This window comes from Panthera leo, chromosome A1 (assembly GCF_018350215.1).
Source record: "Panthera leo isolate Ple1 chromosome A1, P.leo_Ple1_pat1.1, whole genome shotgun sequence".
In the NCBI taxonomy this organism is placed as follows: domain Eukaryota; kingdom Metazoa; phylum Chordata; class Mammalia; order Carnivora; family Felidae; genus Panthera; species Panthera leo.
Genome location: NC_056679.1, coordinates 101,672,568 through 101,689,839, shown reverse-complemented (window position 1 = coordinate 101,689,839; position 17,272 = coordinate 101,672,568). Strand labels below are relative to the sequence as shown.

Below are 17,272 nucleotides of genomic sequence, written 5' to 3'. Positions count from 1 at the left end.
ACTCGAAGATACATGGAAAAACATCTACAGAACTAAAACATGATGTAGAATCCATCTATGTAAATCATATGGAATGCAATATGAAAGAAGAAAAATGGAAAATACACACACACACACACACACACACACACACACACACACACACCATGAGAGATCTGGACAATACAATGAAAAGGTCTAACAGACATTTGATAAGAGTCTCAGGAGGAAAGAAGAGAGACAAGGGAGCAGAGGCAGTTAAGTGAAGAAACAATTGCTGTGAATCTGCAAGAACTGATGAAACACAACAAACCACAGATTCAGGAGGAATATGGATCCCAAACAGAATAACTAAAAACAAGGCTATCTCAAAACATAGCGTCATGAAAACTATGACCCATGACAAACACTTCAGACCAGGAATGATTAAAATCCCAGGGGAAAAATTATAGTCCTAAAGATCGTCGTAAGAGAAAACCAACAGCTTAGCTGTTGAGAGGCAGGACAGACACGAAAAAGCACAGACACTAAAACTAAAGCATCCGGAGTCAGAATCCTGAATCCACTAGTTACTAGCTGAGTAGACTTTGGCCAATTACCAACCTTATTGTACTTTTCAGTTTCCTCCTCTATAAAAGAGGAATAAAACTTTATCTTTTTTCATTATACATATACGCATATATTTATTCCTATTTTATATATATATGTATACACATGTATATACATGACTGAAAACAGTGCCCTCCACAAAGTGAGTGCTATCATAACTATAAATTCTTCAGTTAACTGTACAGAAGTATGTAACTATAAAATGTAAAGAAAGATGCCCACGTATGCAATCACCAGTGAAATTAAACACATAACTTATTCAATCACTCAAACTCCCTTGGGAAAAACAGAAACTCAGATCTAATTTAGGTGAGTCAGTTCAGCTTGATTCCAGTACTTTACCAGCAGTAAAATTTTATTATACCACCATATAACAAAAGTCACCTCATCACACGTTGACATTTTCATGATTCATTAGCAACAGGTTATTATATAAGTGCAAATAACAACATATAAGGGTGCCAGGTGAGGTCAAATTAACAACTTACCCTGAAACTAACTATCCATCTGAACTAGCATAACGTTAAATGAACGTAAAAACCTTTCTAAGAGATAGCAGAGCTGAAGTTATCAGTGACTATGCTCTCTCAACACCACTGTTATCAAAATGCCCCTATTTCTACCAAACTAGAGAAATCAGATAGCATTGAAAGCATCCAAACTTAACATTTTCAAGTGATTACTTTTAAAGCAGCTTCTGAAGAAAACTGGGATCTGTTTTAAAGATACAATATATACAAATAAAACACAGAAGGATATTTTATATACATAAATATTTAATGAAGTAAGTACCAAACTATGGTCCAGTCGTTCATGTGAAACGTTTTCTGTTCTACCAAATAGATTTTTGGATCAAGTGGAGGCGAAGACGATGCTGTGTAGCATACTTCAAAATACGAAAAAAAGAGCCCCCAAAATTGCCAGTTTTACAAAAAAACACTATTATTATATGTAGTGCCGACCACTGTGCTTTAAAAGGGGGCACATCACACCAGAGAATGACTGTCCACAAAAAAAGGAAGGAGGAAAGAAACGAGGGGAGAGTGACACAGCACGAAGATAAACTAAAGAGAGTTGTACACACGCGTGTATACATAAGAAGGCTGGAAGATGACAGACTGATTGTTTACTAAGGCCCCAATGGTGCCAACAGCGTCAACAAGCCCCAAATCTGAACAGAACAGGACCCACGGGTCACCAATTAGTGACCGAAACAGACCAGGAAAGGACAGTCTAGAGCAGTGGCTCCTGCTTTGACACAATGGTTTCCGTGTCTCAGCGCGTCAGGGAGCATCGTTCACAGGCCCCAGGGAGCGGAGCGGCTCACCACAGGCTGCTGCAGCAGTTATCTGGGCGTTGCTACATTCCTATCCTTGCGGGCCACCCCCACTCTCAACACCACACATTGTCTAGATCCTAGACGGGTGGCCTAGAACATGGAAAAAGGAAGAATTCCAAAGAAATGAAAGTCAGCAATGCCCTTTCAAACACTGTCCAGTCCCTGCATCCTGGGCCTCCCTATTCTGATTCATACAGACTAACTCCCCTTGTTCTGATTTCACGCTCAGAAGGGAACCCTGTAATTTTAAGTTGCTTTCTCTGTAGATCAGCCTACAGAAAGCAAACATATCGTTTATACTGAGTTGGGCATTGTGGACATTAATGGCAAGATACCTCGTTTGAAATTAGAAGTTAACGCTTCCAAGTATTTACATCTCTGAAAGCCTGACTGATTGTGTGAACTGAATGATTACTGGGGAATTGAATGATTACTGTGTGAACTGAATGATTACTGTGCATCTACCTTTAATTAACAGGGACAGTCTGAAGAGAGACCCAACCAGATTTGCCATCATAAAGCCAAGGGCCAGACCTTAAACCAAGGTGAACTCATCTAGGTCAAGGCCAGGCCCAAACTACATGTCAGCCAGCCAGCCAGTCTCTCCTGGGGCTCTAACAACCTACTGTGCATCTTTACTTCCCAGTGAAAATACACAGCATTCGTTACGGTGAAACTTGGTCTACACTCCCTGAGACACTTCACATTGAGTAGTACGGTTTTCTACCTCATCCCCAAAGTTTTTCTGTTTCTCTCTATAGCCTCTTCTTCTAATTCTCTCTCCTGATTTATTAATCTCACATTACCCCAGTAACAGTGGTTATTTTGGCAGAGGCAAGATTGACAATGGCAGGCAGACTGGAAAAACCAAGCCAGGCTTAGCCTCAGGGAAACCTGGCTGGCAAGACGGAGAGAAAAGTGGTGCCTGAACAAAGTTGTGTCTTCTAAAAGTTCCCAGATCTCCAATCTTCCAGAACAGAGCTGCCTTACAGCTGTCAGAGATGGCACACTGAGGACTTGAGAGTGGTTCCATGGGAGTTTGCTTTCCCTGCTAGCTTCCTCACACATCAGTAATTTCTGAACCCCTGAAGGTCAACTAATAGCCACTTTTACCATGTTCAAAATATCAACGGAAAAAGAGATACTGGAAGCTACCTGGAAGGACATTGTCAAATTTTCTTTTATGTTTATTTTTGAGGGGGGGAAAGGCAGCAGGAGAGGGGGACAAGGGACCTGCTTCAGCAGAGAGGGACCTCTCTCTCAGCAGAGAGCCCAATGCAGGGCTCGAACTCACGACCTGAGCCCAAGTTGGATGCTTAACCGACTGAAGCACCCAGGCACCCCAGGAAAGAGGGTAATCCAGAATACTAAGGACACATTTGTCCAAATACTTAAATCATTAAGAGAAATTTTGCTTTCTAGTTTTTCTCTAATTAAAAACGCCAACAGGCCAGTTTCTTTAAATTACAAATTGTGCCAAAACTCAAATATTAAATTCTATGATATCAAAGTAAAGGGATTGAGTTTTCACGGCATGGAAAATACAGACATTTTACACATTATCATATACTTGAGAGGCATGTGGATGCTAGGAGCTTAATCACACACACAAAAAACCAGTTATGCATATCATTTTCCCAATAAACACTCAAGTTATAAATGATATGAAACCAAAAAAGTAATTAAAATGTAAACTAATCATCAAAGAAAAACAGGAAAATAATTAAGGGAAAAAAAAGAAACACAAACTTACCAGTTTAATTGCCACATATTCATTTGTATATAAATTTTTCCCTTGAAAAAGAAAGAAGAAAGGTCAGATTGTATCAATAACTGATTTTAAAAGGTACATTATGTAAAACTCTACTCTGGGTGAAAAAAGAAAGCACTAATACATTTAAATGAAGCAAAGGTTTTTGCTCCAGAGATCGAAGCAATGACAAGGAAATCTTAAATTGATCCACCCAAGGACATATTTAGCATTTCACCTGGATTCAGAGTAGAAAGTGATACTTAAATAAGGTAGCCCACTTACAAAAATAAGAAGATTCTTATTTTGATGCAATATTGCACACAACTCAGAAAGTAAATCAATAGTCAAACACATGCTGAAAATACATTTAAAAACCAGAACTCCTATATGAAAACAGGAATACAAAATTCCTTTCCCAATCACTGCCTCATTTTAAATCCTTCATTATTAAAAATAAATAAATAAATAAATAAATCCTTCATTATTATGGTATGTAATCTCATTAGAGCTCATATGTCATCTACTAAATATATTATACACACAGGAAACTCTGGAATATATTAAAAATGAAATAAAGTAAGAAACATATTATTTAATAATTGGCTCTGACAAACTAGCTAATGACTTTGAGGGGGAAATGGGTTTATTAGCACCCTACCTTATACCCATATTAAATGCTGAACATTTAAAAACTTAGATATAAACCATAAAACAAGAAAAAATGCTTACCACCCAATATATGAAAGTCTTTATGGGCATTTTAAAAGGTGGGAAAAGGTAAAAAGAAGATTTTATACAGACTAGAAACCATAAAATATATTAAGCGTCTCTATCTGTATATTGAAAAACATTTACCATATACAAAGAATAGGTAACTGACAAACCAAAATAAAAACTCAGTATCTATAACATGTAAAGAATTCAAACGAACTACAGTAATCTTTGGCATTGCCAATGGAAAATAATCTAGAAAATTCCATTGGGTCAGTCAGCATCTGTAGCCCAAGTGAAGTAGTACAGAAAAATTTAGAAGCAATAAGTATACAAGAACAATCTAATACCTAAATTAAAGTGTTTCTTCACAAGCACAGGAAAAAGAACAAAAACAGCATGTGATTTCTGAATTTCCAGTATTTTTTCAATAGGCATTCATTATTTTTATAATGAGAAAAACAGAAAAACGATAAGTGTTTTTGTTTTGTTTTTTTAACTGTGACAGTAACTGGCCCTGGTCACACTGGCTGCTGAACACAGAATGAGCAACTTTGACACATGGGATTTTCTACCATAATACCCCTAACTTCCTTTTCTACAGCAGCTAATGAACAGCAGTAAAACTTGTAGGCAAAATTTCAGTCCCTGATAGGTCGCCGCCATTACACAGTAGTGTCTGTTCATCCAAATATTGTACTCCTTTTTTGAATCTCATCCCTACTTTATAAAAATGAATGAGGAAAAAAGAGAGATTAAAAAAAAAACAAGCATTCATACTAACACTTAATAGATAGGTCTCATAACCCATGACAGTTGGCACAGAGATGGAACTCAACAGGAGTGCCAAATGTGGTGAACGTTTAGCAATATAAATATATTACAAATACAAATATATTTGTATATATTGTATATATAAAAATGTATTATAAGTTATAAATATATTTATTATATTATATATATTTGTATGTATTTAAATATAATCTATATATTAAATAGCTCATGAATATAAATTGCCGATCCCGTAAATATGAAACCAATCATACCAGAAACCTATCACATTTTTAGTCAATTAGTTCAACATTTAGATGTGCCTTCATGTCTACTTTCAAGAATATACTATACATGAAATTTCAGGCATCCACTAGTAGGCAAAGAGTGAATAATTTAATGATATGGTGAGGAACTTTATCTTGAGGAACTGTGTCTCACAAAGGAATAATTCCATTTTGAGTTCAAAGACAGAATTTGTATTTCCTCAAGACATTATTATCTTTTCCTAACTATATGATGTTTAGTCACAGGTACACAGGGAAAATTATTCACAGGACAAGAAGTTATATATATAGATTCCACAGAACCAAAATATACCAATTCATCTAAAAGTACTGCTTTTATTGGCATTTACATTCAAATGTCTTTTAGGTCGTGGTACAAAGCACTTAATCCTTAAAGCATGATCCTTTTTTTGAACATTACAGATTTTGTTGAACTTCGAGGATTATATTTTTAGACGTGAACAATGGTTAAACAATACATTTTTGTTACATCCCCATCACCTAACATAGGCATAGGCTCACACACTTGGCTTCTAATCAGTGTTTGTTGTTTCGGGCATGAACAAATGACCTGCTTGTAGGTATGTGTTTGTGTGTATTACATGTGTGACAGGGAGGGAATGTATGTATAAGGGGAATCCAGTTACGACAAGGCGCCAAGCAAAGTGGTTCCAATTAACTGATGTTTTAATCCAATTTCAAAGGTCACTTCCAGGAGAGCTTTCTGCTCTACTGAACTTGAAAAGATGGTTTTACCAATTTTGAGTATTTGGGTGGTAATTATCATAGAAAACCCTGTTCTACAAAAACTACGTATCTGTTTATAGCAGGAACTATTAGTTACCCACCAGTATCCATGCCCTCCATTCTATAATAATAGAACCAGTCCATTTTAAAATGGCTGTCCAGCTAGAGATTACATTTCCAGCCTCTCTTTCAGCCTGGTGTGACCATGTGATTAAGTTCTGGGTATGAGGGGACATAGGTCTGTCACTCCTCACTTCCAAAAATGAGGGTTTTTGACATTCTGATCCTTCTTCTTCCTCTCGCTAGCTGGCTGGCTGGCAGATGACAAAGACAGGAGCAATCACCTTGCACACAGAGACTGAATCCATATACTGAGGGCGCAGAGGCGCCCTGACCGCCATGATGCCGTTTCGGCTTCCAAATCTCTGATCAAGCAGACCCCACAAAGCCTGGGCCCTGGCCTGAATAAGGCTGGCAAGTTTCCTTCCTTGCTGACCCACAGTGAGAACATGGTGGCTGAAGTGGATGAGGTGAAGTCCACGATCAAATTCCAGATGAAGTTGCTTTGCCTGGCAGTGGCCGTTGGCCACGTGAACATGACAGATGATGAGCTTGTACACAAAATCCACTTAACTGTCAATCTCCTGGTGTCATTGCTAAAGAAGAATTGGCAGATTGTCCAGCTTTATACGTCAAGAGCACCATGGGCAAGCCCCAATGCCTGTACTAAGGTGCAGCTTAATAAACCCTAGTGCTACCATTAAAAAAAAAAAAAAAGCCCCAAGGGCTCTCCCTCTGGTGTTACGTGAAACAAAAACCAAAAACCAAAAGCAAAAAAACCTATTTTGCTTAACACTCTATATTCTAGGATCTCTTAGAGTATCACCGTCTGTTACTGATTAGTACATTTTTCAATTAAGTTTTATAATACACTACAGTTAGTAACAGTAAAAAATCAGTAAGTATAAAAAAATGATGAATGCACTCAAATCTGCATATTTGATATAGAATGTAGGGCCTGCAAAATTTTCAAAACAACTCTTAAATAAAAACCAACAAGAACTGTGAACTATACATAAAAAAGAAGACAAAAATAAGAAAAGTTATTGAAACTCCTGTCATATACCTAATGATGTCAAAAACTAGAGCCGCTTATTTCACATTCACATGGTATCCCATCCAGCAATTTATAGCACCCTTTTTTGTGTTCTTTTAGGTGACAGTCAGTCAGTTGCAACCTCAAGAGGGGACATAGCAGAGGCTCAGGAAAACAAAGTTTATTATGCTCAGAGGTCCTAGAGGAGAAGGATCCCATTTTGGTCAAGTGGTGGAAGACAGAAACAAGGGAGGAGAAGCTCAGGCCAAAGCCTTTATTGGAGTTTCTACAGAAAACCAAGGCAAGGCAGGGCAAACAGTTTAGGATTAAGTAGTCTGAGTAATTCTGGTGGTCTTTGGGCTATAGGAGGGGTCTCTTGTTGTCTTGTACCTCGTCATGGGATGATTAATGAAGTAGAAGCCAGCCTGCTGGAATATACAGGCCAGGCAAAGGAGGTATGGCTCCAGATTGGTTACTCTGCAGATCAGAGGCATGCTCCCAGCTGAATCCTTTGCTGTCTCTAAGAATTGGCTAGCCCCAGCGGGAGTAGTCTCTCTCCAGTCAGAAAGATTTTTTTTTAAGAGGTCAAAATATAATACACAAAAAAACAAATAAATACAATAAAACACTATATTTTAGCTAGCTATGTTTGTTCTCATTCAGTACCTATCAAAAACATTTCCAGGGGCGCCTGGGTGGCTCAGTCAGTTGAGCATCCAACTTCGGCTCAGGTCATGGTCTCGCGGTTCGTGGGTTTGAGCCCCGCGTCGGGCTCTTTGCTGACAGCTCAGAGCCTAGAGCCTGCTTCGGATTCTGTGTCTCCCTCTCTCTCTGCCCCTCCCCTGCTCGCTCTCTCTCTCTCTCTCTCTCTCAAAAAAAAAAAAAACAAAAAAAAAAAAACAAAAAAAACGCCTTAAAATTTTTAAAAAGAAACTTTCTAGGGGTTTTTGATGATTGTCTAAGCTAGAAACGGATCAGAAACGCACAGAATGCAAGCCTTACCACCATACATATAAAGATAAAACAAAAACACATTGAACATTTCACTTACAAATAAAAATGTACTCTCAATTACTTAAATTTGATTTTAGATTATTTGCAATGTTTACCTATTTTTTTTTTTAAATCTCAAGGCCAAAGTTTTATGCCACTTTTTTTTTTTTTTAAATCATTACTTGTATGAGTAGTTTCAACAGTGCTTAATACTGTCTCCTCCTGGGGCATTTAAAAATGGCTGGTGGGGGGGGGGGGGGCGCCTGGGTGGCTCAGTCAGTTAAGCGGCCGACTTCGGCTCAGGTCATGACCTCACAGTCCGTGAGTTCAAGCCCCGTGTCGGGCTCTGTGCTGACAGCTCAGAGCCTGGAGCCTGTTTCAGATTCTGTGTCTCCCTCTCTCTGACCCTCCCCCGTTCATGCTCTGTCTCTCTCTGTCTCAAAAATAAGTAAACGTTTAAAAAAAAAAAAAATTTTTAAATGGCTGGGGGAAGGCATTTGGGGTTGTGCATGGAGTTACAACTTTTATTTAGTGCCCAAGAAGTCGGAAGTTGTAAACAACATGAATATCTGGGAAAGTCCTCTCTGAAAAAAGAACTGCCTAGCCTAAAGTGCCAACAGCATCTGTGTTGAAAATTCCTTACCTATAACACGTATACCTTATATTCTTTCTCACCCAACACTAATCACAAAAATTTTAGTGCCAGGAATCAAATACACAAGATGTGTCTTTAATGTAGTTTTAAAGCAAGCACTTTAAGAATCCAAACCAGGTTTCAACATCAGCATGTTTATCCAGGTATACAAACCATGTTTCAACAACTGTTTTTATAGAAAGAAATTATTTGGGGCCTTTAAAAAAGGAGTAAAATGCCACTTTATTTAGTGTCCTGTCAGTAAGAAGGAATAAAATTAATAAATTAGCTAAGTATAGGTGTTATCTATTTTATAAATATGCATAAAACACAAAAATAGAGTATAGAGAACACATTTAAATAAATCAATTTATACAAATATACAACAAATAACCCTAGACAGATACAGAGATTCAGATAGGTAAGTAGATGACAAATGGATGGATGGATGGACAGACTAATCATCTTATTCCTGTTTCCAATTATTCACACACCACAAAGGGGTATTTTACTGCTTTTTCACTGTATGCAGCATATATAGTTTCAATATAAGGTACACATAGTTTCTCATATTACCCCAGTTAAAAGGGCCAGCTAGAATTGTTCTGTGTGTTTATACACACACAGACGTGCATACATACACACAGATGTGTTCGTAAACATATACGTATTTATTTTGAAATAAATTATATGTAATCACTTTTAAATAAAAATGGCCAAAGCACTATAGTAATAACAGTCAGATCCCAAAGAGAGATAGGGTACACACATACATATAAAATAATGTGCACCTGTAAAACTACTTCATATATATATATATATATATATATATATATAAATACACTACAATAGGCCATATTTTTTATTTTAAAACAGAACAAGTATTTTAATATCTTTTAAGCATGCAGGTCAATGCTTTCCTAAAATATGCAGGTATACTGATGGTCTTTTTACATGATCGTCTGAATTTTATCTTCACGACCAACTAAGAAGGAGCAATAATTCCATTTTTTTAAGTTTCTTTATTTATTTTTGAGAGAGAGAGAGTACATGTATGTGCATGCTCAAGCGGGGGAGGGGCACAGAGAGAGGGAGAGAGAGAGAATCCCAAGCAGGCTCCTTGCTGTCAGCATAAAGTCGGATGCAAGCTCAATCTTTCAAACCATGAGATCATGACGTAAGCAGAAATCAAGAGTGGCATGCTTAAGTGATGAAGCCACACAGGTGCCCCTTTTTGTTTAAGTTTATTTATTTATGTTTGGGGGGGTGGGCAGAGAGAGGAGGAGAGAATCCCAAGCAGGAAGAATTCCATTTTCAAGTTGAGGAATTTGAGGCCTCAAGTGGTTAAATGACTTATGTTTTCCATAATAGCAAGAACAATTTTTTTATTTTTCCAGTATTATCAGTGCCTAGTCATGCTTCATACATGATGGACAGGCAACACGCTTTGAATAGATGGATAAATGGAGCTCAGAGTTAGTAAGTAAATAACCTAGATTTTCTAATTCCAAAATCAGAAACAGTCAAGAATTTTAAAATATCTAGCTCAATCTCCTAAAAAGTAAACTGTGAAACATTCACCCTTCCAAACATTTGAGTCCCTACTAAAATGCAAGAGTCTGCCAAACACGTCAATCACAGCTATTTACAAAGTATGTCATTGGCTTTTACTGGCTTGCTTCATTCAAAGATTTAATGTGCCTTAACAACACAAAGTAGTATTAAAATGAAGGGTGACCTACAAATTCAGGTGTTTTACAAGATGAAGAGAACTAATCGAATAGATAAACACACAATTGGATTTATTTCTTCTAAGTGGGATTGCATCTAAGGAAAATTGTGAAGCCAAGTTTTTCCTTTTTCCTTCTCAAGTTTGCATTCTCAGTGGTCCACTGACCACAGCCTCAGGGTACCTCAATATTGACGCCCATATAACCATGCTACCCTCTTCTTATTTCTCTTCACTCAAGAAAGCCACAACTCTACTGTTGTAGGAGTTAAAAACCTAGATTTTAGTCCCAACTATGTCATTAAATTGCTGTGTAACATCTGGCAGATAACTTTCCCTCACCGAGTTTCAATTGCCTTTAATGTAGAGTTAGGAGATTTAATTAGACCAATGTTTACCAAACCTGCCTGATTAGAAAAAATAAACTGAATCAGCACCTTGTGTGCCTTATTAAGAATATAGATTTCTTCATGCCACTCTGGATATATGTAAATTTCACTGTTTTGGGGTTTTTTTTGGCAGTTTCAGTATATTACCTTGACTTTAAGCCATACATATCCTCCTGAAGTGATCAGTTAACTAAATGTTTTCAAATCTGAAAAAGTAGCCTAAACATCATTCTTAAAAATACACAGCAAATGGCACCTTATGGGGTGTTTTTTATCAGCTTGTCGGGGCTTGAAATTTACTTTCTTTTTACTCATATTCCAGATGGGTGATCTCAAGTAAATACACATTCTTATAGTAGGGAATTCCTTACAAACAAAAATACAAGTACATAAGAAATTTCCAATATTTATGTTCTTTAAAATTACGACAGGTAAACAACTAAACAGTAACTAAACGATTTTCATTAGAAAGTACTTTTAGCTTTTAAAAAAACGCTTCAAACATAATGGAATAAACAAAATAGTCTTACCTAATCGTAATTCTCCAAAATTGCCACATCCAATTTTTTTTCCAACTCTAAAGTTAGGTCCAACCATTAAAACTCCAGAAGATGAAGACCCAGTTCCTCGAGTATTGTGTCCCGACCGACCACTAGGTCGTGCCATTCTATCATCTGATTTGTCCTTGTCTTTCTTTTTATTATCCATATCAAGTTTGCGGTACTCCACTTTGAATTCTTTAATCAAGACAAGCACACTGAAATAGGGTATTGTGAGAATAGGTACATCACTAGGTTAACTGTACCAGGTGGGTAATTGTTAACATTCAAATTGCAGTAGGTAGTCTGTTAACTGGCGCGTGTTCATCCCATTCGTAAAATTTTTCTCAGTTGTCCTTTCAGCAAAACATGTCTTCCAAATTATCCTTTCAACGATGTAAGCTGATATTGATAGCTAAAATATTAAGAAAGGAAAATTGGTCAACTTAGAGAATTAAAAGAATGTGTTCTGGGGAAATTAATAACATTAAGTTTAGGCAATGGATTATTGCAATTTATGGATTCCCACTTAAATCAAACCACAGGAGACTTAAAGTGGCCATTACTATCTGTCCTATACTTTAATACCAAAGAGATCACAAAACCAAAGAAAAAGTATTAAAAATTAAAAATGTAATAAAAATGTACTATTTCATAAGCTAATATAATACATTCACTAACTTAAGACCTCCCAACTTAAAATCATTTCAATTCTTACCAGCAAGGCAATATAAGATTTTCCATTTAAAAGCAGAAAAAGAGAATACATTTTGCAAATGAGTGAAAGACTTTACTTAAAATGTCCTTCCACATGTCCATACACAATAATTCTCAAGTTCTTTCTGAATACACATTCTCATTTGATCTTCATTATTTCAAATATTTATTACCCATTACCTATATACAGAAATGTACTTCAGAAGTGGTAGTACAAAGAATATTCTTGCCACCCATCACAGGAAACAATTTTATTTTAAGATTTTATTTTTAAGTAATCTATACACCCAAAGTGGTGCTCGAACTCACAACCCTGAGATCAAGAGTCACAAGTCCACTCACTGCAGGAGCAATTGCTCACCCTCAGGAAACAATTAATTCTTATGGAACATTTGAACTAGACTTTAAAATATAAATGTAATTTCACAAGATTAAGAAATACTGGCAGGAATCAACCTCATGAAGTAGAGAAGAGTGATATGTTTTCTAATTTTCTAATATATACATGAAAACAGTAAAGGTCAAAAAAAAAAAAAGTTTTTGGAGGAGGCTTCCCCATTCATCTCCCCTAGGAATTTCACCCATCTAACATGCCTCAATTCTGCAAGCGTAAGCAATCCTCCTACTTTTGTTTGACCAATTTGAGTGGATTCCTACTCTGCAACTAAAGAAGCTTTGACGTCAAAACATAAGGAAACCAGGAGGAATATCAATATCATGTCTTATTCCTATTTCTGAAACTGAGTACATAATGCAATCATAACAGAAATTGAAACAAACAGTATTTTCTGATCAATTTCCAACAATCCCTCAAATATGCAACTAGTTCTAACACCCAATGTGTTTATACATTTTCTTATTATATTTGCCATACTGACAGTTTGCAGATAAAACTGTAAGCCTCTGTTTGGTATATGTAAAACCAAATAAGTTCTACACATACCGTTTACTCTGTTTCCAAATATAATAGAATAACTGATACTGAAACTATGTCCTACTGTAAATAACTGTAAAAGTGGATAAAACTTAGGAAACTTCTTTTTCAGACACTGGATAATAGGCACTGTGGTCTGTGATATCTGAGAAGAAGGAAATGCATAACGTCAGTCCCACCTTTACCCAAGCTCTCTAGCCAGAAATAATTTTGTGACTACAGCACGAACAGGTGAAACACAGATAGTACAAAGCGATCACAGATCAGAGTCACTGCTGAAGCAAGTGAAATTTGCAGGACATGGTAAACAAAGTGAGGCAGTGGTACAGTGCTGGGGGGTAGGTAGTGGTAGGGCAAAAAACTAGACTACACATATGGGTGGCGATATTCTGGAATATCTAGTAGATCATGGCTACTATGGGGTTAAATGAATAATGGACATACTAAAGGCTGCACAGTGCTGGGAGAGCTTTAAGTTCCTATGTAGTCATGATGGAGAAATCTCAGTAATGTCCCAGGAACTGAGCTGACCCACCACAAAGGCCAGGTCTTAAGAGTAAGGTCCATACCTTAGAATCAAAACTACCCTAGACTGGCCCAATTAAAGCCTAAAACCAAGCCTAGATAGGATTAAGAATAATCCAATTAAATTAACTCCATTCCAGAAACTCAACAAACTTAAAGAGACGAAAGACCCAGACTCTTAACAAAGTTGAAATCAAATGTCTAGCACACAGTTAAAAATTACCAGAGATGCAAATAAACAGATTTCCTGCACAGTCAGGAAACCAAGCTGTCAAAGCAATGAGACTCCAAGATGACTGATACTGAAATTAGAAAAGAGGTCTTCAAAACTACTAAATAGCCATTAAAGTTCTATTACATTAAAAAAAAAAAAAAATAAAAAAAAAAAATGGGGCAGAAAAAAAAAAAATTTTTTAATAAATAATGGTTGAAATTGTCCCAAGTTCCATGAAAAACATTAACCTACAAATTGAGGAAATGTGGAAATTTCAAAAGGTATCAAGAGCACTAGAAATCAGAAATGCATGGTATTCATTTCCTTAAAAAATACTGTTTGAAGCACAAATAATTTTTCAGGGTCATTTATAACAAAAATGGAAGTAAAATATATGAAAACACACATTGGGGGATGGTATATGAAATTACATTATTTTCAGATTGTTATATTGGTGAAGAATAATGTGGTTAACATTAAGTAGCTACATATATATATGTATAAAGAACACATATACATATAACATATATATATGTATTTTAACACTTAGACCACATATAAAAATAAATTACAATATTGGTGAGGAATAATGTGGTTCAATATTAAGTAGATATGTATTCTAACACTTAGACCACATATAAAAATAAATTACAATAGGAATAGCCAAAAAGCTAAGACAAAATATAAAAATAGTAAACAACATTTCATTAAAACAAAAGAGAAACAAGATAGAGGACAAATTAACAGCAAGACGCTAGACTTATAAATATACATAAAATGAAAATGGACCATTTTCTCAAAAGTCAAAAATAGTCAGACAATATAAAAAAGCAACAGCCAACTCTATGCATCTCTAAAAACAACTTCAAATACAAAGACACAAAGAAACTGAAAGTAAAAGAAGAGAGAAAGATATACTATGCAAACAGCAAGTATAAGAAAGCTTGAGAGGCTATATAATATTATCATACAAAGTAAATATCAAAACAAAAGAATATCTCCAAAGACGTAGAAGTCCATTTCATAATACAAAAATATTAAACAGAATGACATAAAAGTCATAAATATGTATGAGCAAATTAAACTAAAAACTAAAATTAACAAAACTAAAACTAAAAAAACTAAAGGGAAAAGACAATGATAGTTGAAAATGTTAACAATGTAGTTTCAGTAAATGATGAAGCAGAAGACAAAAATATTAGGATGTATACTGATAGAGTAGATCAAAATATTACCATCAATGACCCTGTACTATTTACAAAATACAACATCCAAAAACTGCAGAATACTATTTCCTTTAAACATTCACCAAGAAAGATCATATGCAGTACCATAATTTAAGTGTCATATAACTAAAATATTATAGAGCATATTCTCTCATCAAAACAGAATTAGGGCACCTGGGTGGCTCAGGCAGTTGAACATCCAACTCTTGGTTTTGGCTCAGGTCGTGATCTCACAGTTCGTGGGATGAAGCCCCAGGTCAGGCTCTGCGCTGACAGTGCAGGCTCTGACAGAGCAGAGCCTGTTTGGATATTCATTTTCATTCTCTCTCTCTCTCTCTCTCTCTCTCTCTCTCTCTCTCTCTCTCTCTCTCTGTCTCCCTGCCCCTCTCCCACTTGTGTTCTCTCTCTCTCTCTCTCTCAAAATAAATAAATAAACATTTAAAAAAAAACAGAAGTAAATAAGGAGTCAAAAACTATATATCTAGAAAATCCACAAATACTTGAAAACTAAATACACTTAAATAATTCATAAGGTGAAAAACAAGTCACATGAGAAATCAGAAAAAAACTAAATGTAATAATGAAACATTAAATTTTATAAGCTGCAAATAGATCAATGCTTAGAACAAAATTAGAAGCTTTAAATGCCTACATTAGAAAAGAAGTTTTTAGGCAGTGATCTAGGTTTTCTTCTTAAAAAGCTAGAGAAGAGCAAAATAGAAATACTTGAACAAGTACTTTAATAGAACTATTGTTAATATCCCATGGACGTGTACGTAAATATAGTTTCAATGAATGAACACAGGAATTCTCAGCAGATAAATGACAAAATATCAAACAAAAAAATGCAAACTCAAAGACTCATATCTGAAATGAAAAACTAACTTCAATGGATGCACTTAAGAGTAAATTGCATAAAGCAGAACCAAGTGTCAATGAACCTGAAAGGAGATCCAAAGAAATTATCCAGGGAGCAAAATCAATAAAATAGAAAATAAATAATAGAGAAAGTAAATAAAGCCAAAAAATTCATTCTCTGAAAATGGTCAATAAAAGTGACCTAGAAAATTTCCTCCTAGAAAAAAGGACCAAAAATAAAAAGAGAAAATCCACAAAAAACAAAAAACAAGAATGAAAGAAGGAATATCACTGAAGAACTTATAGATTTTAAAAGGATAAAGGATAATTATGAGCGACTTTTAAAATTTTTTTTTTTTCAACATTTTTTATTTATTTTTGGGACAGAGAGAGACAGAGCATGAACGGGGGAGGGGCAGAGAGAGAGGGAGACACAGAATCGGAAACAGGCTCCAGGCTCCGAGCCATCAGCCCAGAGCCTGACGCGGGGCTCGAACTCACGGACCGCGAGATCGTGACCTGGCTGAAGTCGGACGCTTAACCGACTGCGCCACCCAGGCGCCCCAATTATGAGCGATTTTATGCCAATTAATTTGGTAAGTCAAATAAAATGGACAAATTTCTTGAAAAATCCAACATATGGTTACAAGATGAAACAGAAAATATCAACAGTTCTGTATATATATATATTTTTTTAATGTTTATTTATTTTTGACAGAGAGAGAGAGAGACACAGAGCATGAGTGGGGGAGGGGCAGAGAGAGAGGGAGACACAGACTCCTAAGCAGGCTCCAAGCTCTGAGCTGTCAGCACAGAGCCAGACGCGGGGCTCGAACTCACAGACCACGAGATCATGGCCTGAGCGGAAGTCGGATGCTCAACTGCCTGAGCCACCCAGGCGCCCCAAGCTCTGTATATATTTTAAATTTTTAATTTTTTTAGAAAAACCTCTCAGATATTCGAGTGATGATTCTAGTTATATGAAGTTCTAGAATCGGCAAAAATGAGTTGTGGTGACAGAAATCACATCAGTGTTGCCTAGGGTGTTAGGAAGTCTGGTTGAAAAGTAACATGAGGGAACCTTTTGGGGAAAGGAAATGTACACCGTAACTGAGAGGATTACAAAGGTGAATACATTTGTATTCAAAGGAGTATTCAAAGGAGTTTACATGTGTAAACTCATCAAACTATACTTAAAACCTCTGCATCATATTATATGTCA

General features: G+C 36.1%; 1 protein-coding gene across 10 annotated transcripts in view; it reads right to left on the bottom strand.

Moving 5' to 3' along the window:
* Positions 1-17,272, bottom strand: part of CSNK1G3 (casein kinase 1 gamma 3) — a 103,487-nt gene that overhangs the window by 60,913 nt on the left and 25,302 nt on the right. For all 10 annotated transcript variants that reach the window (XM_042933958.1, XM_042933964.1, XM_042933978.1 and 7 more), the window contains 2 exons: positions 11,568-11,991; positions 3,681-3,721 (listed from right to left, as the gene is read on the bottom strand). In XM_042933958.1, coding sequence (XP_042789892.1) covers positions 3,681-3,721; positions 11,568-11,745 — 219 coding nt within the window. In that variant the 5' untranslated portion in view covers positions 11,746-11,991. The remainder of the gene's footprint in view (positions 1-3,680; positions 3,722-11,567; positions 11,992-17,272) is intronic.